Raw genomic sequence first — 24,037 nt, forward strand, 5'->3', positions numbered from 1 at the left:
TCCATACAGATTAGAAGGCTTGATTTTCAGAAGTAACTGAAAACTCATCCTCTGAAATTAATGACCCTTCTATGTGGTATAAATGACCCTATATTCAGTAGTCACCTGTCAAAGGAGTCTGTGGAACATAAGGAAATTGAATACTGGTCTTCTGAAACCAATGGCAGCAGCTGAAATAAGATTGGATTTAAAGCAAATATTAACTGAATGATTTCCAATAATATTTAGTAAGTAGGGTTTTGACTTGTTAGACTTATTAATCAGTTTGTTTTTCATTTGAAACTAATGGCTTTTTTAAAAAAGAACTATTATGCTATATTCCTCTTGCTTTTCATTTGGCTTACATCAGAGAACACAGAAATGGGTCCATTAGGTCTGAGATATCTCTTGAATGTGTATCACCAGAGGCTGTAAACAGCAAACTACAAAAATAGTATTCTATTTAGAACTAAACTGTACTTTCTGTTTGGTAAAAGAAACAAAATAAATAAATGCACTTTCCCTGAACTGATTATACACATATATTAGAAATACTGCTACTATATATAACAGTATCCTAAAGCAGTATCTCAATAAACTGGTTACAAAACAATGTTATTTTCAGTTCATGCATTAGTACTGTTTTTAAAAAATGGTCTGAATCCCAATTCTCCCTTACATTAAAACACTAACAACAGAATATAGGATGAGAAGTGCAGAACAAAATGTGATGCATCTCTGACCAGACACCGACTATAAAGACTACACTACTGCCAGAGCGGAAGGCAGGTGATATGGAGTGCTTCATTCCCAACACCAGCAGAAGCAGCTTCAAAGAAGGCCCACTGATATCTTTTAGCAGGATAGATCCTAAAGCAACACCAGTAATTAAAATGCATCAGGGCCTGTTCTCTGGAAGGACAAGAGGGGCAGGCTGGACCCATATCTGCGGAGATTATTGTGTTAGACTTGATAAAACCAGAAAAAATAGCTTGAGTCACATGCTCCCTAAACACTGCACCCAAACCATGCTCAGGCCAACCTGCCCCAACGGGCACAAGGCCACAGGGCAAGGCCTCTTGCTGAGGACAGCTGGCACAAAAAGCAGTTCTCTTCTATCCCTCTCAACCAGCCACAACATCCTCACAGCCACGGGAACTGCAGCAAGGAGTAAGTGCAGGCTAACTACACTAAGAACTATGGGTCAGGTCCGCAGACTGCTTTCAATCCCTAAATTTTTAACAAAATAACACTGCTTTGTCTGTTTGCCTTCTGATTGATGAGTCATGATTTGAGTTCTCAAGCTTGTCTCCACATCCATGATTCCACCATAACTAGGTCTTACAGATTTTGTTACAGGTCCTTCACTGACAGCTGATACTGGTTGGTAGCTGATATTCGAAGGGGAGAATTATTTTAAATTGTGGACATTCTCTTCAAGCCTTTGCTAGGTTGGTAAAATATTTCTCTGTCTGTAGATGCTCATCATGTCTGTACTAGATGTCATCACCAATGGAACAGTTTCTGTGAAGTTGCCGCAATTCACATGAAACTGTATCAGATAAATTAGCTTAAGGAGTTTATCTTTTAGGCATAAACTCACCAACCTAATTTTGCTGAAGACAAACCAGAATGCATTCACACATAATGCTCTGCAGGTAGTGCTTTAAGAAGTGATGAACAGCAAGCTAAGGACACTACAACTTTGCGCTACTGCAGATGGTTATAAAAGAGGACATCTATCTGTACCCTTAGATTTATCCTCTCTGTTTTTGTTCAACAAATTAAACATGCTCCCATGGTATAATGCAGCACAAAGAAAAAAAATGTGTAGTATAACATTTCTGAAAGGAACATGAAAATAAAAGATAAATGAATTAAAGCTCCATTCTTCCTTCCTGCCTTACCACTCTCTGGAAGACAGAATTACATCCCTCTTTATCCTTTCCAAACTTACTCAAGGTTGACCAGGTCATAGAATCATAGAATCATAGAATTAGCTAGGCTGGAAAAGACCTACAAGATCTCCTAGTCCAACCATCCACCTACTACCAATAACCCCACTAAACCATGTCTCCCAACGCTATATCTAAACGTGTCTTGAACACCTCCAGGGATGGTGACTCCACCACCTCCCTGGGCAGCCCATTCCAGCGCCTGACCACTCTTTCAGAAAAGTAGTGTTTCCTAATGTCCAGGTCAAAAGTCAACCTGGTACATTCAGTTGTTACTCTCTTTCCCTGGGCTTCACTCTTTGAAAATCCTCACAATCCAGAGACACAACTCATTTCATAACAGTATATGAGTATGTCAGCTCATGCAGTCATATCAAAGGGTAGGTTCACCAGGACAGTAATTAATGGAGAAAAGAGTGCTTTTAATTGTCTAATATGGGCTGCAGGGCAGATCCTATCTCAAACATCAGGAACTTATCTGGAAAATGATGGACACATAAACTAGCAATGGTATTTCTTCACAGCGATGTGCCAATGATGTATTACTAGATTTTCAAATCCCACATTCTCTCTAGAGCATACACAAGAAGGTACACGTCCTTACCTCAATCTTACCTCAGCTGTATCCTGCCCTGCTGCTTTCTCTAGCAGTCTCATTCCCTATATGAAAAACATGCCCAAACCGCTCCATACATTGCCCCAGCAGGAGCTCAACTTAATCTCCAGCAATATGTCCCCCACACTGGGTCTAATTTCCCTTCATTTTCACAGGTGATAACACTGTTCCAAAAGATACTGCAGAAGAGAACACTGCTGTAATGACAAGTCATTGTTTTTAAAATTCACCCTCAAGGACTTCATTAAGTTGCAGGGAACTGCTTAGTTGTCCTTAGAGTCACTGATTTCCTAGGACAACTATAGCACTTCGTCCTGTTCTACAGTGTTGGAATATGGTCTGTGACTAAATACAGAGCAGCACAGTGAGCTCTGCCGATTGAAAGAGGATCCAAAGGCAGGAGACAATGGGGCATCCATACTAGAAATCTGCATTGAGGCTGTTCTCGTAGCCTTTTGTAGTGAATCTATTTCCTTCCCCGACAATAAGCACATTTTGGAGGATGCCTGTCACCTCCTGAAGTGCCTTGGTTGGCAGTCAGAGTTGCATAGTGAACCGAAATGCAATTCCATGCCTTGGTTTCAATCCTTTCCAGGAAAACTGTTAGACAAAACGTGCCTACACATTTATCTATATTTGCACATATTAGGCGGTTAAATCACAAGAAGGGAGTGCACCAATAGTATAATGTGAAAGCACTGCAGATATGAGACATGAAAAAAATGGAAAAGAAGCACAATGCTCTTTTGGAATTTCAATAAACATTTTTAATCTATGCATGAGACTACATAGCCTCTTTAGTCAGCTAGTGTATGATCAGGGAGTCAGCCATCTGATGTCAAACAGAATCCCCCTCAAATTATAGTTGCCCATCATAAGAGCTGCCCTAAACAAAATCATTGTTTGCATGGTATCCACGCCCCCAGTCATATTTAACACACTGTCATTCCTTCTGTATGCTGAATTACAGAACTGCAGTTCTAGGCAAGCTACAGTCATTTCTATTCTATTTCTGTTATTGCTCTTCAGAGTCAGAAACAGAAATAGACCTAATTGAGAGTACAAATGGGCATCTGCCAATCTGTGTCACCACAGGTTTACTCAGTCTTGCTACAAAATCCTTGAAGAAAGCACACTATGTCTGATAGAAACACACATTAATCATTATTAACGTGCACTTCAGCTATATGTGCATAAAGAAATCCAATTTTAGCAATGACTGTAGCCGTTCTGTGCTACTCTGGCAGTAGCAGTAAACAGGCTTTTACCTGCACGGTTAACCTGAGTTTATGATTGCCTTACATCAACAAGACACTGCAAAGCAGCCAATGTACTGATCAATCTTGACTGGTGCGTATACATCCAGTGTTTATCTTCTGAACGTGTCTCATCTCACTTGCTTCACACTTGCCTCATTTTGTTGGCTGGGATGAATTTATTACTCACATACTTGGACACAGCAAAGGGCTAATTCCACACCACTGTCTGTATCTCATATGGTGATCTAATGGAATTACACATCATACAGAACTTGCAGCCTTCTGTTGGATGATGGCCTTCACATCCTGCACCATAAATGGTGGGTGGGTAAAAGCACATGGAATCAGCTTTCATTTTAAAAATTATAGATGTGTTTTGCTATCTAGTAACAAAAATCTCTGCTTAGTTGGTTCTCCGGTGCTTTTCCTTTATCTTTTACTATCCCAGCCATCGCCTCAGCTAGCTAAACTTTCCTTCCACACTTTCAGTCCCCAATACACTTCCTTTCCTGATGTTCTTCAGTACACCTTGTTCTCCTCACAATGAGTCTCATAAGCATACAGTCTCATTTGACTGAAATGGTATAAAGACAGTGTTTCTTCTGCTGTGCTGTCTCGTCTGCACACACATAGCCACACATTCTTCTTGCTACTGAATGTGCAATATGTTTCAGGATTAGTATATGGCATAAATGGTCTATTTATTCTGTAGTATTCTGTAACAGACTTTGATACATAGAACCATGATTCTTTCAGCTCTTAAGCTTCATCTCTCTGGATTCCCCCAAGTGTTGCAGAAATTTTGAATGGGGTAAAAGTGATGACATGGTGTGTGCTTCACGTAATTAACGCTTTGCTTGTTGCCCCTCCCATCAAAGTAAAAAAACAAAACAAAACAAAAAAACCACCACCAACAAAATGGAATGCACAACAAAACATTCCTACATACTGGCATTCTTATGCTCTCAGCTTTACTACCTAGATGCTTACTGCCAATTTGGGCCCACGGTTTTCTAGATTGTCTATAAAAATACAGATAGTAGATGACACTTTTTGTCCAAGATAGTTTTTCCTTGCTATGCGTGAATCAAATTCTGGCAGAGATGAAATACATCCATATACCTCAAATGGAAAATGCAAATGAAAAGATTAAATGACTTCTGCAAAGTCACAGAATCTCTAGAGAAGTCATAACAAGTGTTCAATATACCAAACCCAGCATCACTTCTGATGGGACAATACAGGGGGTACTTTCTTCACCTCAGTATAAGGTGTTCATTTGAGTGGAATTAGTAGGAATAAGAGAGAAGTCATTTAATAAAAGTCTGCATAAGAAGAATGAAGAGTCATGTGTGCTTAATTCAATTCAGTCCAGTGTTCCAGCATTTTGCTTCCTTTCACTAACTTCTTCACTATGAAAGATGAATATTAACACAAAATGAAAATGACTGGTTGTTTGGTTTCACTGATTTATGTAATTTCCTAATTCTTCACTCTTTGAGATCATTTTCATCTAATCCAATTAACACTGATTTCACTTATGTCCAAAATACATACTTAACACAGGGTAAGATCTTTTTTTCCATTTTTTTTTCCTGAGCCAGCTTTCACAAAGCAAATTGGTTGAGTTTTGCACTGCTTCACAATAGGGAAGCAATTATGCTACATTTGCTGGAGACCAAGCAATACCTATTAGGTAACAAGAGAATTCTTCCTCTTCTGAACCATTTGTTCTGTCTCCAATAACACATCTTCACGGTCTTGCTATATGGCTCATGAGAGAAACACTGATAGCTTGATTACCAAAATAACTTTTCCTTAATGACAGATTTTTCCTCTCCACCTTTATTTCCTGCTGTAGGCATTTAAGAACCTATTCAATTCCACTCCCACTGAAATCAAGTCAACCACGTCAGTGGCAAACTTTCAGTTGTCTGCAGTTACTTGTTATATGAAGTTTTTATTTATCATTTCTTTGCCTAGTGACATTTGGGACTGAGTCAATAGCAGATGCTATTTTGAGCTACACGTAAATTGAACAAAAGATAATCCCATTTCAAAAGGGCTTTCAAAGCACAAAAATCCAAAGTCCCTGACCCCTACAAACACTGGTGTACAAGTCTCACTTTCTGCACCTGAGTGGTCCTCAATTGAGTGCATTTGAGAAGCTGAGTATTTACTCTTCCAGAAGATGAGAAGAACAAGATTTGCGTCACCAAAAACCAAGACCGTGACATCAAATTCAGATGTGAACTCTATATATCAGCCTCGAACAAGACATCTCACAGAAAGTATCTCTATCACTCAACACATTTTGCTGATACTTTTCAGTTTGCACAATTCCATTCTTTTCTGTCAATTGGTATGAGAACTGAAGCACCTTCACATTGCATTATAGAGGTATATGATACCTGAGCTTTACAAATTACCCAAGATGGAGAAACTGAATTACCATGATGATACTGGAAAAGAGAAAAAGCATCACCATTCTGATTTCCAAGACATTAACTCGTTCATCCACATTCACAAAACTAACAGAGGCCAGGTATATTTTCAAGTTCTTCCCTGTGACTTGTAAGCGCACATAATATTGCCTCACAAGCCAGAGGACAAAGGTAAAGAATCCCAAATGTATTTTGCTTAAAAATCTCTTGATTTTTAAGTCAATTTTGTGACTTCTCAAGGCACTCCTCCAGGCTAGTAACATTTGAATTCACACACTCTTTAGATGAAAACTGACTAAACTCAAGGCACCAAAATCCTGTATAGAGAACAGGACTATAAAACCAGAATAGCATAGTCTGGCTATTCTGCAAGAGGATAAACTTGTTAAAAAATATGTAGGCTGCTCCAAAAGTAACATCTTCTATTTATTTCCAAGGAAACTACAACAGATACAAAGAGCACAATAACACTATTTGATAGAGCAAATTCTCAGCTACAAAACACTATTCTTCAATGTAGTCACCACCATTAGCTATCCATTTTTCCCGGCAAACAAGATCCTGCATGTTCGTCAAAATCTGCACCAGCAAAGGTGACCCACTGTCACTGTCACCATTGTTGAAATGCACCACCCATCGCCTCACTGTGCTCACAGCCACTGTTTGGTCTCCATAAACATTCAGCAAGCACTGATGAATGTCAGTGGGTGCCATTTTTTCTGCAAGGGGGAATTCGATGACAAACCTTTGCTTCAGTTTGTCAGACCATCCCTCTGCTGCCATCTGTCAAACAGCAACAAAATGTAACAGAATAATGGCACGAAGGCCGAACCTCTACTACCATATCACCAACATCTGCCTCTGATACTGTGGGCCAACATAAAACAGGAGGCATTACTTTTGGAGCAGTCCTCGTATAACAGCAACATTCTTGGGAAGAATTCCTTATAAGAACACTGGAAACTAAGGCAAATCAACTAATTTAGCACAAACATCCACACGGAGGGTCCTTGTTCCCTGATGATCTTCAGCTACACAGTGTAAGGCTTTCTCAACCCTGCCATTAGTCAGGGTAAACCTCTGCAATCCACTGCAGCTAACTCACTTCTCTGTGGCTGACAGCTCTCAGTCCATAAAGTCCCATAGACAGGGCATAACCTTGGGCAACCTTTTACCCTATTTCTTCTCCTTTATGTCTGCACATATCAGGACTGAGTGTCAGCAGTGTTAGACCTGTACATGTCTGGGTAGGTGGGAAGAATCAGGTTCCTCATGCTCATGTTTGTCAGTCTGCCACATTGTGGGGCGGCAACTGGAACGTGTTTGCCAGTTAGGCAGTAAGCCAGGGCTTCACAGAAGTACAGCTTACTAGGCCACAGCTGGGTATGCTCATGGGTAGGCAGGAGGACACACGCTGTGATTCCCTGAGATAGCATGTAATCATTGCAGCTCTGTGCGGATCTGTCACCTACTCACTGATTGCTGTGGCAGGTAACTGCAGATACACCAGCTGACAGGTTAGATGCACACAAAGCGCAGGATGCACCTGCAAGCATATTTTATGGGAAACCATGTAATCCTAGTCAAGGAATAATATTCTTTACATTGAATAAGGGTGTTTTTGTGTAGTACAGTAACACTCAACCAGCAAGACTGGTTTCTGGTTCAGCTAAGTGTCTAACAACCCTGCCAAGAAATTGTATCATCTGAGGACAACAAGCAGGGTGGGATTGCACAAAACAAATATTTCCACGGAACGTATATTCATTTGGTACATTTTCTTTCTATTAAATTGAGACATTTTTCCAACCTGTTTTTATAACATAGTTTTACAGACAGTTAAAAAGAAAGTGAGGGGAAGAAACAAGTGACCAGAGTTAAGAAGTCCCTAAACAAATTTCACAGCTAAAGAAAAAGTATATGCAGCTACATCCCTCCTTTTGTGTCAAGTGTAATGGCTTGAGCACTGAGTCTGATACAGACAATATTCTAGATGCTTATGAGCAGAAATCTGCTCATTTTATGTGGAGAATCAGACAGGTGAGAAAAGTGGGGCTTACATTGAACGCTCTATATCTGGTTCACAGCCCAGAGGCTTCCTCCACTGTAACTGTCAATGGATCAAAGAGCTTCCCCCAGAACTGAAACAAACAAACAAACATGGAACACATAGTGACCCTGGCATGGAGAGAATAAGAGATTACGGTATGAGGGAAACAGGCTCTGGAAGAATGTAGACAGAGTACCAATATTTGACAGGGAAAGGGAACGGACGGTACAATAAACTGAGCTTCTCCCAGTCAGAGACAGCAGTGTCCCAGCAAGAGAAGGTGCTGCATTCAGGAGCACTGGAAATAGAAGAAGTCAAGAGAGTGGTATGCATGCAGTGTCAGAGGCATGAGCAACTGGAGCAGGCAGAAAATCAGTCATGTGTGCAACACACTTATCAGCAAGATACAATGAGAAGCACGACCTTCTTCTGTACATACGGATTTATTTTAAGCAAATAAAATAATGGACAACTCAAATGAACTTTTTCTGGTTGACTTCATACAAGACTGAAGGTAAGCATTAACCAAGAATTTGGAAGATAAGAACATACACACAGGAAAGTTGTCCTTGAACTGATCTGCGAACTCACTGTTGGCACTTTGTAAAGCCTAAGGCCTATAGTCAGCCATCATATTCCCTCAAGTCCATGGGTAGTTATAGAAACCTAACACTGCAAGAAAAATTCAAAATGCTACCTATAAAGAGACAGACCTCCAGATAGGTGAAGACCACATCCAGCACTTGCATTCCACACCAGACAATGAGCCAGAAGAGCTCTCATGAACTGACTGGACTTAGAGCTGAGAGACAAGCTCCAGAAAATTATTTGGCAACATAATCAACATTGGAGAGACAGTTTTGTTAATAACGTAAATAGCTCACTTTAACAAATTGCCAATTTTACAAAAGGCATTAATCTGTGGGCTTTGACCCAAGAATGCACAATGCACATTGATTCAGAACAAATACAATATTAAGAAAGCTAGCCACTGCATACCACTTAGGAGCGAAGCAAATGGACAGATCATGTACAGTCAGAAGTTGGCATCATAAGACATGGCAAAAAACCTAAGTGAACCTAGAGTCAGTATTATATTTTAGGCACGGATTTAATTCCACTGGAATCATTGACCTTAGCTGGTAGACGGACTAACTCTTGGCCACAGGTCACTGAGGAAATACCACGAAATAACCTGCTTGTTCATTAATTCTGTAGTTTATTAAGTTCATAGAGAAGAATTTTAATTTTCAAGTAAGGTACACAAACCCCACAGGATGAGAGGGTGATTACAGATGTATACTGTACTTCCTCTGGAACACTGCATCTCACCTGTGAAGCAACCTGTTATGTGAGCTCCAGTTATTTAGTGCTATGTAGAACGTTATTACTACACACTTCCAGCTACCATAAATCTCAGTGAATACTGTTCAGCTCTACCCATTCTGTACTAGAAAGTTGCATGAAATATAAAACTTAAGCTTTTCAACAGGGCAAATGCACATCTGATTTTAAATTACATACCAACAAAAGTTTCTCCATAAAATACTGTTCTAACATATACGTATGTAAAAGCATACGTGCACACTGACATATTTACATACGTCTATTTAAACAAGCCTCAGGATTTTACGTACAAGTTTCTCCTGGACCAGCAGCTACCAAAAGTTGTTACCATTGATTGGATGCAGGTGTTAGGATTAATTAATGCTACAAGGAGTATCATTATTCAGGCCCCCATCAGTGGAAATTACATTACAGCAGAGTAATTTTCCATTAAGCTTATCACATTACTCCCAGAAAGGGCACCGGAACATTCAATTTTCTGCCATTATCGGACCAGCTTTTTCCTGGGTCACTCCCAATTTCCCAATATCTGTAACTATTTCCAAGCGCTATTTCCATCTCTCATTTAGGGCAGACTCATCTAGTCTTTCAGAGTACGTCTGCAAAATGGCACACATGCTTCTTCATCAGTCACTAGGAATACAGAAGCAGTTCCGGTCCATTGAAAACACAGACCATAAGCCACTTGTGTATTTTTACCTTTTGCCAGATAAACCAGCACACATTCAACAGCTACTGACAGAGCCATTTGATACTACACTGGAGTACTACACAGGGCTCAGTAAGAGGTAGGAACTCTGGCCTCTCCCATTTAGCAGAAGGGCTTGTTTGCATGTTCTTTCCACAATTTGAGCAGACAGAAACCTGGTGGAACCATGAAGAAAATTTATTTTCATAACAAAGTCTTCCATTCAACCGATATGAAATCGGTGCATTTCTCTTTTCTTAAAATTCTGTTGTCAAAATTATTGAAATTACATTCAAATGTAGTTTCTGTTAATAAACTAGGTAAGCAGTCCCAACCATGTTTTACATTTAAAGATTCCCCAAGAATGCCAAAGCATCTCACCCCACATTACTATATTTTGTGCATGATGTTTGTTTTGTAAAACTACTTTTTGATTACAAAAATTCTGATCACCTCCAGTTAACAGCAAAATCTTTCTCGATGCTTCTGAAAGACAGAAGGATGGAGCTGCAGTTAAGGTAATGGAGAAGGAATCATAGAATTATCAAGGTTGGAAAAGACCTACAAGATCATCCAGTCCAACCATCCACCTACCACCAATAACCCCACTAAACCATGTCCCTCAACACACCATCTAAATGTTTCTTGAACACCTCCAGGGACGGTGACTCCACCACATCCCTGGGCAGCCCATTCCAGCGCCTGAACACTCTTTGAGAACAGTAGTATTTCCTAATGTCCAGCCTGAATCTCCCCTGGCACAACTTGAAGCCATTCCCCCTCGTCCTGTCACTAGTTACAAGAGAGAAGAGGCCGACCCCCAGCTCACTACAACCTCCCTTCAGGTAGTTATAGAGAGCAATAAGGTCTCCCCGAGCCTCCTCTTCTCCAGACTGAACAACCTCAGCTCTCTCAGCTTCATAAGGCCTGTGCTCCAGACCCCTCACCAGCTTCGTCGCCCTCCTCTGAACATGCTCCAGGGCCTCAATGTCTTTCTTGCAGTGAGGGGCCCAAAACTGGACACAGTACTCAAGGTGGGGCCTCACCAGTGCTGAGTACAGAGGGACAATTACTTCTCTACTCCTACTGGCAACACTATTTCTGATACAAGCCAGGATGCCATTGGCCTTCCTGGACACCTGGGCACACTGCTGGCTCATGCTCAGCACAGCATCGACCAATACCCCCAGGATGTGGAGTTCTGGATTTAATTTCTGGCTTTGCTGTAGATTTTCTGCATGACCTTGGGTAAATCAATGAGAAATGGTATCAGGACTGTCTAACTTCTGGTGATAGTCCTGTCTGTAGTCAGCAGACTCTTTCACAGTTGACTCAGAAACCCTAAATAAGGCACTGAGCTGTATGCCATGTAGGATCAGCAGACAACGCAAGTTCCAAGAGTTCCAAAAGAACTCAGGCCACTTGAAGGTGAACTGTTTTCTCCTGGAGACTGCAGACATTATGGCTGTGTTTGAGAGCTTATTCCCATGACAAGAACACCAGATTCCTCTAGACACACTCTAAATACCTTCTTTCCTGGCGAGTAAAATACTCTGGCATCTATTTTCATTCTGAGGCTGCCCCTCTACCTCATCCCCACACCACTGTACCTCCAGCTTGGGTATCCAGCTCTCAGTCTTCCTTTTCCTTCACTTTCATGCTGCCTATTAGTTACTCTCTTGTCATCCTTCAGCTCTGTAAGAAAGCAGGTGTCTGTCACTGACTTCAGGGGTGCCCTGAGAGACCTGCTATATTCATAAAGTAATAGCAAACCACATCTGACTCTGCAAGCTGGCTTCCCGCAGCCAATTGCATAGCCATCAGAGTTAATCTTCTGCCAGGTGCTGCATCACAGCTATTTTGTGCCTGGAAACTGAGGTTAGCTGAGGATATACAGCAGTGTGCCAAGTTGGGTGCTGTACTAGCATAAAAACTCAGCTTCACAAAACAGAAATTTTAAAACTAAAAGAACTGTGTTCTTTCTCCATCCTGCATGCTATATACGTCTTTAAAAGAACAGTAACTGTGTGGCTGTCTCCCATCTAATCCTCACATTTCAGGGACCACCCACCAGCCTATAAATTGTCCACATGCTCTATTGATGCATCAAGCTCCAGACAGTCTTTATGAGCATCGTTAGTAATGAATTACAAAAAATAAAAGTGAAGACAAACATTTCAAACTCCTTGAGAAATGGTAATGTAACAGATGCGGCGTTTTTGCAAATGTGCATCTTTCCAAAGTGACACACCAAGGGGAAATAGAAAAAAAACATTTTTACAATGAACAGCAAAATGATCACATCTGATCAGTAACCTATGATACCGATGCGTGTCACAGGGGTATTACAGAGCTAAGATCAGTCACCTCCAGCGGACTTTGAATTTTCTAGAAAGAGATCGTCCTATTGCCAGGCAGTCACTCGGGAACGGGCTTTGTGAAGAACCTGCTCGCTGCTGCTGGCATTACCAGGTGGTTACAGAGCTACCATATTGCTGCCTCTCTGCAGACAGCACGGTACCCACGTTAACTCAGCTTCAGCATCTTTGCACGGAAATGGGGAGGACAGGAAAAGAAATACGATATGAGAAGCAGCCACAGGACGTGCTCAGTGGAGGAACGCACGCTGGTGGGTCCGGCAGGGCTATCTCTGGCCATCCGGCGTAGCCACAATGCACCCGGGGCACATGTTCGCAGCCGCCTCAGGGAGGCGGCACGGCGGGGCTGCGAAGCAGACGACAGGTACATCTGTCGGTCACATCAGGAATAACGCGCGCTGTATCCATTCCCACGTTCCCGTCGGGCGGCTCTCCTCGCCTCCAGCGGCGCCTTTACCGGCGGCGGGTGCCCTTCCCCGCGGCTCCGGCCCCACCTCTCCCGCGGGGCCGCCCCGGGTGCAGGGCTCCTTCCCGGCCCTCAGGGGGCGGCCCCGACCCAGGCGGCTCCCGCTCGTCGCCCGCCCGGGACTCGGCCCGCCTACCTGACTTGGGGTAGGTGACGATCCAGACGTCGCTGTCCCTCACCGGGAAATTGGCGATCTCCTCCATCTTCCCCCGGCAGAAGGGCGGCAGCCGCACCCCATTGTACTCGAAATACTTGCTCTCGAACTCCCCGGGCGTGCTGGGAGTCTCGGCCTCGCTCTCCGCCATCCTCTTCCCTGCCGGCCGCGGCGGGGCGAGATGCGGCGGCCCCGGGCGCTCCGGCGGGCGGGCTGGCTGGCGGCAGCGGGCGCGGCAGCCGCGGCCCCGGCACGCCCCCACGCCCAGCGGCGCATGGGCTCCGCGCGCGGTGATGTCATGCGCGGCAACCGCAGCGGCGCCCGTGAGGGCCGCAGGGGCGCTCCCGTCTGTCCGCTCCGCAGAGGCACGGTGGCGGCTGGTGGCGAGGCGAGGCGCGGAGCGGGGTGGGGTGCTCGTTCTCACAGCCCCTCACAGGGCGGGTGAGGTCTCCCCGCAGCTGTAATAGCAGCCCTAGCTAGGCCTGTGGGCTAGCGGCTCAGGTGCTGCTGCTCAGCGTATGTAAGGCCTCCTGATGCCTAACAGGAGAGCAGAAAAAGCTCAGCCTTTGCTGAGCTCTCTTTATACTAAAGAAATCACAAGTGTTGCAGCTGTTTGGTCTGCTGTGGATAAAAGCCAGTAGTTCAGCAAGCACCTCTGTTAATTCCAGAGAGGTTAGTAAAGAGTTTAGGTTTTATTTGCTTTAAATTGGTTTCTAATGTCTGTTTTATTTCGTTTAGTTGTGTATGTTTTCCTAATGATGTTAAACAGTAATGTTTTTTGAAAGCTTTAGATGCAAAGTGTCTATAAGAAGCATACAGTTTAAAAAAAAAAAAAAAACGTAGTAGAGGAGGATACAGTGAAATGGAAAAAAAGTACCAAGAGAGCAAATAATAGCTAACTTCAGTTTAGCATGCTGAATTGTGAAGAGTAACCAGCTGGAAGCATGTGCCTTGTCAAACTGTCCTTAGTGTAGGAGCATCCTGAAGGAAAACAATTGTGCAGATGGCTGAGTGCAGGAACCGATCCCAGCCTTTACGGTTTCTTCCACCATTGTGCGTAAGAGAGTGCTCTTACTGTAGTTTATTTGTTCTTAACGACAATAAACTGCAGACATTAATACTGTTGTTAGAACAGCTATGAGAAGTTCATCAAAAACTATTATCAAAAATATTGTTTCATTCAGTGAAAATCATTTGCAGCATTGAATGCATTTTAAAAATGTATGTATTTCGAGAGAGCAGTTCACCCCATAATCAGTGGTTGGCTTGTAAGACCTGGTCTAGAAACTGATAGTATATGTTCAAGTCTCTGTGATGCCAGGTATAGTTTTCAGCCTATTTCTGCAACGTACCAAAAATAGAATTCTGTAGGTGTCAAAAATAACTTTTCTAGTTTTTTTTTTTTTTTTAAATATGTACTTTTTGAAAGAGGTTTAACAGGAACGGAGCTATTATCCAAGGAGCTGCGTGGTTGGTATTCTGCATTTTATGATAATATTTTCAATTCAAAAGTGGCTGGAATTCTGGAACTGGTGCCTCTTTTTCTCTTTCCTATGATGTTTCAAGTAGTCAAATTTCTTCTTTTCTTTCCTTGCTTTAAAAAAAAAAAAGTTCAAAGCTGCTATTTCCAACAGAAAGCTGAGTTGTAGGATTTTCTGGCTAATCTTCAAGGCAGAACTTACTTATTAATGCTTTCTGATGATTAAAAGCATTGTTGAATTGCTAATAATTTCAAAGCCCAACGAAACAGACAAAGACTTGAATTTTAGTCTCTGTTGCTATTTATTTAATTTTGTTTCTGGAACTCCTAACTTAAGCCTCAGGTGTGCACATTTCACTCTATATATCACATGGAAAGGGCTTTACTGACAATAGAAAAAGTCTTTTTCTGTTTTCTCTTCAACAGAATTTGTCAAAATGTATCTCAGGGGAGAATCTCTTTAGGCAGAGCAAAAAGCCAGGCAGGTATTACCGGAAAGGATATAGCAATAACTGGAGCATCTTTGTAGCAGTGGATGTTTCCAAATGAAAGAGCAATTGGAGCCCAAAGTGGCTGAGAAACCAGGTGCTCTGGATTAACTGCACCTGGCAAGATCAGGCACAGTGATGCCTAATATAGGCATTTTGGACCTACAGTGCACTACTTGCACAGCTGATGTATGTATGTGGATATAAACATGCTGGAATTACTGCAAGTGTATGGCTCATCTGCCCAGTGCTTACCCAGATCTGACATATGAGGTACATGAGACCTGCTGGGAATTCAGACTGCTGAGCTACAAAATGCATGAAAGCATGTCAGTGGATCACCTTCTGTATAAACTTGGATAGGATTTGGAAAAGGAGATTTTAGAAAAATTAAGAAATGTTTCATTATTATTTTTTCAGGGAAAAGCTTTCGTTTTAAGATTAGAAAGAAGTATTTAACCCTGGAAACAGACTAGCTGTTCCCATGCTGTTTAGATATATCTGTGTTTTTGTGGTCTGTCCCTACAGAAAGTACTCCTATAGTCTTAAGGTTCCTGAAGAGTTGGAAGATATGTCCTTTCTTGGTTATCAAAATTTGTCTATTTATCAGATGAAGCCATTGTGAAGAACATCCCTGTCCTGAGATGTGTATTTGTACTGTTACAAACAAAAATAGTTTTGGTTTTCAAAGTCTATCTGATGAAAAGATAAATTTGACAATGTTCTGCCTTACCCTGTTATTAAACCCTTCTAACAGCAATCTGCATCAAATTTGGAGAGATGAGGATATTCAGAATGAAAGAGTTCACTGGAGGCTGGTACATATTGGAGTGCTAGCTGTAGTTTAGATTTTGACATCAAACCTATAAATGCTATCACAAGTATTAAAAGGGGCAGATTTAGTGATATATTAATAATGGTACATAATACTGTATTAATGCACCATAAAGCTGTGCAGTAGATTGATGTTTACAAAACTGCTTTCTGCATGTTTTGTTAAGGGAATACCTGTGAACTTTCAGGAATGTTCCAATGTTCAGTGTAGAGATGAGTGATAGTGATGTGGGATTTGAGCACATGATCTCAGTACAGAACCTTAATTATTCCAGGGAATGTGGCTGATCATCATTTGGTCTTGGTTTTTGTCTCTGGTATCCATAATGGTATGAGGACTGAGTGGTCTGGCTGCATAGCCAGGACAATAAGAAACTGGATCTCTTCTTGAATTCCTATGTAATGCTAACTTGTTAACTCAGTCTCCCCATTCTTCAATTCCCACCTCTAAAATGGTGGAAGTGTTTACAAGGCTATCTGAAGAGATATCTCTCCTTATTATGTAAGTGCAAGATTCAAGGAGACAAGATTGATACAAAACATACATTTCTGATGCAATCCTGATCAATACAGCCAGAATGCAAGGGTTTCTACTTCTCCGAGGTGTTCATAAGCGATACTTGACAGAGCTAGTTGCTGAGTGTCCTGAGTTGCAGAAGACCACTCAGCGTTACATTGAGAAGCAATGTAAGTCACCTGGTGTTCCACTGAGGGCAGGCTCTTACAATATACCATATTTCACAAATATAAAGTGCTTACAAGATGGTAATATGCAGAGTTTCAGATTTAGCAGACTTAGATCATGAATACACATAGACTTCATGCACAATCTTTATTCTAGCACTACACTTCCCAGCAGGCCACATAGGAAGATGTGTAGATAAGATAAGCCTGTCTTATCGTCAGCCTAATCAGTGCGAGGCAGCATGTGGTCACTTTGCTGATGAGTCATATGCATCAAGCTTGAAATGAGGGCAGGGACGTAAAAGGCATGTGAGTAAAAACAATGTGGTATCACTTCAAAAGTACAAATGCAAGAGGTGCGCAAATATTTTAAGTGAGTCAAAGCAAAAATCACATGAGAAGATGATCAGGAAACAAGTTAACAATGCAGATTAATGGCTTTGCTTTTCTGAAAGATCAGAATTGTAGTTTTGTGGACCACATCCCCACCTCTCCCCCAAATTATGTAATGATAATTCCACCAGGTAAGACAGTATGGGAATATCATGCATATGTGCACGAGCCACACTCTCAGTACTTCCCTAGTGGGCTGTAGATTGCTTTTTTGATCAGCATATTTCCAGCTCTATTTCATCTGCCCAGAATTTTGAACTTGGTGCTATTTTTAACACAATTTTTAGTCAAAAAAGTGGTATTGTAGATAACTTGAGTCACAGCTTTGTCTGGGACTGAGCCATAAGAAAAGACAATTTTCTACTTAATCTGTTCTAGGATTCAGTGGAAACCTTCATAGAAGCCATGTGGCCTCGTAGGCACAATGCTGGGACTTAAGCTGTCTAAACTCTGTTGCAAATTCTTGACCTCACAGTGCAGCCCACCCCCTGCCCTACTCCATCGCAGCGGTGCTGCCCCGGGTCGCACCCATCACTCAGCAACAGTCAAACCATCAGTGCGATCAGCACTGTCTGGACTGGAAGCAGGGGAAGGGGTGGGTGCAGAGCAGTGCTGCCTCTTCCTCTTGCACCGTTTGCATGCATTCAGTCACGCTGAACCCTGTGCATACTGCACGTGGCACGCACTTGTGCTGCTTGTTGAGAACAATGCAGTGACTGCCAATACTAATATTTCAACCTGCCTCACGGGATCTCAGAAGAAAACAGAACCCAGGAAAAGAAAAAATCTGGACAAAGGAAGAGCGTTCAACAAAAAATTGACAGATTAGTACTTTTTTTTTGTCAACACAAATAATATGGTACTATGCTTAATTTGTAAGGAAACTCTGTCAGTTTTCAAAGATTACAATTTGAAAAGACATTATCTGCAAAAATTTGCTGCCAAATTTGATGCATATTGAGAAGTGCTTCGTGAAGACAAAATAGTGGAACTGAAAAGTCTGTCATCTCAACAAAGATGACAGTTAAAACTCCAACTGACTGTTATTAAAGCTAGTTGAGTGGTAGCAAATCTGACTGCGAAAAAAATATCATTTACTGTGGTGAGTTTATTAAGCAATGTTTGGAAAGTGTGGCTGATACAATGAGTCCTGTTATCTGATATAGCTACTGATGGTGCCCTACTGGTGGTTGGTAAAAAAGAGGAACTTAAAAAATTAATAGAAGATGCAGTTGCCACCGGCAACTTACGTTTGATGAAACGTCATTGCATCGTACATCCAAGAAAATTTAGGTAAAATGGATAATGTCATGCAAATCATTACCAAAGCTGTGAATTGCATAAACTCCAGTGGACTGAATTATTGTCAGTTCCAGGAGTTCCTTAGAAGTATGGATGAGGATTACAAGGACATCGTTTACTTCTCTGAAGGAAGGTGGATAAGTCAGGGTAAAATTCTAAAAAGATCCTATGATTTGCAATATGAAAGTAAGTCATTTATGGAATCAAAAGGAAAATTTGTGCCAGAACTTGAAGATGAAAAATGGCTTACAGATTTAGCATTTTGGTGGATTTGACTGCTCATTTAAATGAGTTAACTATGTGTTCTCAAGGTGAGAATCAATTACTTATTCTGTGTTTCAAACCATAACAGTGTTTGAAATGAAACTTAAATTATGGCAAGCTCAAGTTGTGGCGAATAATTTCATGCATTTCGATGTGTTGGTTATACACAGGCTTGTGAACAGCAAAAAGTACTCAGGCATGCTTTCAGTTTTTATAAAGGAATTTGAGAATAAGTTTCAAGGTTTCCAAAAAATCATCAATTTTTTCGTATAGTTGCAATTCCATTTTCAGTTAATATAATTACATTACCTGCACATTTTCAAATGGAATTTATAGAGTTGCAATCAGACATTCAATTCAAAGAAAATTTTGATCATGTCTGTTTACTAGACTTTTATAAGACATACCTTAACAGAGAAAAATACCCCGCACTTCACAATCATACCTCATTCATGTCATTGCTTTTTGGCAGTATGCACATTTGTGAACAATTTTTTTCAAGGATGAATCACAGGAAGAGTATATTTCGTCAAACATCTCTGACGAACACCTTGAGAACTCACTAAGAATTGCAGCCACTTCTATTGAATCAGACATTATGCATTAGTTTCAGAAAAACAACATCAAATATCCCACTAGTTTTGTTTTTTGCTTCTCTCTCTTTTTTTTATGTTTTAATAAAAAATGTATACAAAAACATGTTTGGTTACTTACATACATTAACTCTATGATATATATTTTATATGGAGCCCCAAACAATTCCCCGTCACTCATTGTGGCCCAGGCAAGCTGAAGGGTTGAACACCCATGCTTTTGATACTTTCGTAGGTGAACTTGGATGACTTATTTCAGCACCTTTAGCTTCATTCAGCCTCCCTTATACAGGAGTACAGATAGTTTGTTGTTTGTTTGTGGGAGAATGTATAATTTGATATCAGTATATAACAGTGCTATCAATTATGTTTGTGTTGTTAAAGTTGAAGGCAAATGGGTTGGGGACAACTTAAATGGTCTCTTAAGCAAGATCAGGACTCTGGAGGTGGAAGGCCTCTTCAAGGCAGCAGTTAACGTGGCTTTCACTGCATTTGTATGGTAGCTAATTTTAATTCTCAGTGTATTAGGAGAGGCAGATAACTGAGTAGCTTTTGGGTGTACAGGTTTCGCTATCGCTGCGTAAGGGTCATATAGCTGTCTCATATTATATCTGTTTACTTCTGTGGGACCTGATTTGAACATCTCCAGTGGTTAAGTATCGCAAAACCAAACCAGTTCTACGGGAATTTTAGTACTTAAAATTGTAACACCATAGAAACTGACCAAATAGAAGGTGAACTGGTAATGGCTGTTTTTGAGTTAGGGGCTCAGTTTCCCAGTGCTTCTGAATTTAGCTGAAGATGTTATTTCTCAAAGCCAACTGCTCTAGAAATGGGACAGATGCAGTTGTCTCTGAGAATTAGTGAGAAAATTTTCAAGTATTTTATGTTTCTAAAAGTCTGTTAGAATTTGTTTCTATGTAAAAATTGTCTTAGTGTTGTGGTGATGGTTTTTCTTCAAATCACAGGACTTAAACCACATGAGACCCTACATGTTCCTGAATAGACTTTCTAGTGCGTGCTTTTGTATCAGTTCTCTGCTGTTGAAATAGCTGCAGAATGTCATGCCCAGTTAACTGGGTGCACGTATATCTGAAAAGATAATGTAGCTGACTCCCCACAGGCCAGGCTGTGGCATAGCCAGGTTTGTGTAGTGATACAGGGAGGACTCACTGCTTCCAGACAGCAGCTCAGCCTTCTGCTTACAACTAATTAATTGTGCGGATTTAAAAGCTTGAGATGGTATTGGACAAGGAACTCTGCACTGTATGTACCCTTTAGGCACTTCGGTAAAGCCACTCAGATACCTGATGAGTGTCTTAGCAACTAGAGCTTTATAAATCTGGCCTCTAGACTTGAAAGCTGAAAAGATGCGTTAAAGGGAATTAGCTGCTCCTGCTGTGCAGTCATTTTCAGAGTGAGGATATAGATACCAATAGGAGGTCATAGCAAAGAAGGGAGCTGCTCACTTGGACTTCTCAGGAGTGTACAGAGTTGCTTTAGTCATCAGAACAGGTGTTGATCATGGTTTAGACTTCTTAACCCAGAAGGCAGTAGATGCATTGTCTTCCACTGTCTCTTACGTTAGTGCAGAAATGTACAGAACAATCTCCCCTACGTGTTAGTTACAAACTGCCACACAAACACAGAAAACAAAATGGATATGCACAGGAGTGAGTCAGCTTTCTGCTTCATTTATTAATGAATCTGTGGGAGAGGAAAGGGCAAACAGAATGGATTAGATTGAGGGGAGGGCATAAAAAAATAGAGAAACAGATCTCTGCTACTGAAGTGAGTATGTCAAGATGACAGGGAAGAAATAGGATGACCAGAGAGAGACAGTATGAAGTTAGTGTGTGTAGGAAGAACAGAAGTGTTTACCAGATAGAAATGGAAGGATCTGAATGCCGCAATGAATGTGACAAGTGCTTTCAAGTCTAGATGAAGGCATTGCATGGCACTCTGCCTGTTGCAGTCAGGAGCGTTAAAGGTCACAAAAATAAGACAAATTCTCTTTCATAGAAAATGAAAGACCACACAAGGGGCCTGAAGGAAGGTAAAAGATTTATATAGTAATGTAATCTCAAGATAAATTAGTCTAATGTTGACTAGCAATAAAATGCCAACATTGAACTGTATGTAACCTGAATTACATAATCCCTGTTATCATGAATGTGGCTATTTACACACTTAAAATGACCATGGGCACCATTACTTTATTACATTGATTTAAAGGCATTAAAATATGAAAACTTAAGTGGAAACTGGTAGCGGTGACGTACTGACACAACTGACATAGTGTTCTGTGTGGCACATGCGTACTTAAGTAGTTATTTACTACTTCAGAGCAGATTTGTCAAGCTAATTGATTAATAATTGCTATTCGTCAAATTCCTGAGAGTCCCTGTGTCAAGTTACTGGTTTATTTCTCTACTTTATATTCTGTGAGCATGTGAGCACGTAACTATGTCAGTTGTCAAATTTAGAATAATTCTCAAAGGCATTCCCAGTGTGGTATTGTAAGTTAAGTCAGCTGAGCCTCAAAACACACCTCAGGAAGTGTGATGATAACCTTTATCTGAGACACTGAGCAACTGGCTAAAATTGTTCTCAGAAGTGTTCCTGCTTCTTGTTTTTAAATTTTGAGGCAAACCTGGGCTAAGAAATAGCCTAATTTCATATGAGACACTAAATAGCAACAACACACTTCTGTCATGTAGACAGCCTGTTTGTGGTGCGGTAGAAAACTGAACGTAATTTTTACAGACTATAATCAATGAAAAATCTTCTTTTCTTCCCTTTGATCAGGACCTTTGGGGCAGGCTGGGCCTGACGCACGTTACCTGTGAACTTTAGATATAACAGCGCTTCCATACAAGACTATCCTCAGCTACTCATCTTGCATTCTGAATAAGAACCAAGTAGCACATGTATGATTTAATCATACAACTTAGCTTACATCTTTCTTATCCTTACAGGAAGCTTTATTTATTTATTTATTTATTTGGTTGCCTAAGGCAAAATTTTGTCTCCTCAGCTGTTTCCAAGTTACTCATTTGGTTCATGGATGTGTGGTAGAGGAATTGTAAAAGACTCTTTTTCATTCCTCTCCTCTACTTATAGGCAGTCCAGGATGACAGACTCTACAGAGCGAAATGTACTGGAGACCTACCAACTTCTGCTGCAGCTAGTCTGAGGAAAAAGGGCTACTAAACTCTAACAGGAAACTCAGCAGCAGGAAAACAGTGGTTGGAAAGAACTTGAAGATGCAGAAGGAAGTGTGGTGACAGATGCCTTGGGGAAGGTAGTTACTCAAAGTATCAAAATGTCATTCCTGTGGCTCACACTAGAGAGCACAAGTTGTAAGTGTGGACTGTTACTTGCTGCCTGGTGAATGCAGGGCAAAGTAAGTCTCCCTCTCAGTTATTCCAGATGTTTGTGCTGTAGGAAGCATATACTGCTAAAAAAAGGGAGATTTTCTCATACAACTGTTTGAACTACACTTGTCTGTGTAAATAACAGCAGAAGGAACAGCTGCTAGCACTCGAGAAATTATGTGCTAGACTTTTCCCATGCCTTGCTAAGGCTTTTTGTGTGAGTGGCAGCAGCCACTTTATGACATCTCTCTAATACTGTCAGTTGTCTTGTGCAACGTGCACTCCCCAAAGGCTTGTGTGGAGCAGGAAGGAAAAGATGGGCTCTCTCTTTTTTCCTACCACAAGGAATCTGTTCCCCAGGGAGCAGGACAAGATGTAGGCAATGTCTGCACCAGCGCCTGCGTGGATTGTATAAGGCATGGGGGACCAATGAATGACTATACAAAACTGACAGCTTTCCCTGCGTAATAAATGCCATGACTGGTTCTGTGACACTACCACTATTAATTTGTAGTGGCCAGATGTTTGTAATGGAGATTAACCATGTTATTACTGTACATGCTATATGACAGGCTCAGCGCCACTCTGCCCTGCAAATTCTGAAGTGATACACAAGTGGAAGAGCGTGGCTGAATATCTTCCAGAGGCACTGTCTGAATCACTGGCGTCATTTGGAAATGAAATAGCTCATCTTTCATTTGCCAAATCCACATGTTTACAATTGCAGAGTTCAGAGATTTGGTTGCAGGCCATCTTCAGCTACATCCTGATATAGTACTTACAGAAAGCAATACAGATCTTCAGACAAACAGTCACAAGGACTACAGCTCAGTATTGGCTGGCATGTTGGTGGTTTCATGATGATACTGGATGTATCATCAGTTGCATCAGGAAATCGCCTGTGAATAGTTCAGATGTCATGTGTCTTCTGCAAATGGTTGCAGTCATTTCCGGTGGGGTAATGTAATGAGGATAGAGGTGACAGTGTTTCAAGAGCATGTCACATGTCCAGGTGTTACTTATTAATTTGACTGGCAAACAGCCCTATGTTTTTTTAACGCTGTGCATTCTATCTTCAGTAGCAAGCCTACCTGCCAAATGTAACTTGGAGACTTTGAAATATAGCAACCTGTTATTTTTCCTAACTACCTTCATTACCATTGTTTAGATACCGAGTCCTAAGAAAACCTAAGTGCTAGATTAAAAAATAAATAAATAAATGCATAATCCTCTTTTGACTTTTTTCCACTAGTTCCTGTGGAACTTATCATATGAATTAGGAATGT

At 41.2% G+C, this 24,037-nt stretch overlaps 1 protein-coding gene and 1 long non-coding RNA gene across 3 annotated transcripts in view; one reads left to right on the plus strand and one right to left on the minus strand.

Moving 5' to 3' along the window:
• The window catches only part of SULT4A1 (sulfotransferase family 4A member 1), a 33,598-nt gene extending 20,024 nt beyond the window's left edge, over positions 1-13,574 (minus strand). For both annotated transcript variants that reach the window (XR_002437293.1, XM_021392693.1), the window contains exon 1: positions 13,319-13,574. Coding sequence is in view for 1 of the 2 variants with exons in the window: in XM_021392693.1 (XP_021248368.1) it covers positions 13,319-13,487 (169 nt within the window). In the remaining variant the exon portion in view is untranslated. The remainder of the gene's footprint in view (positions 1-13,318) is intronic.
• LOC110396857 lies at positions 13,619-23,982 on the plus strand. Its single transcript, XR_002437316.1, has 2 exons — positions 13,619-14,008; positions 22,498-23,982. It is a non-coding gene; the product is annotated as an uncharacterized LOC110396857 (long non-coding RNA).

The sequence above is a fragment of the Numida meleagris genome, chromosome 1, assembly GCF_002078875.1.
Source record: "Numida meleagris isolate 19003 breed g44 Domestic line chromosome 1, NumMel1.0, whole genome shotgun sequence".
Lineage (NCBI taxonomy): Eukaryota > Metazoa > Chordata > Aves > Galliformes > Numididae > Numida > Numida meleagris.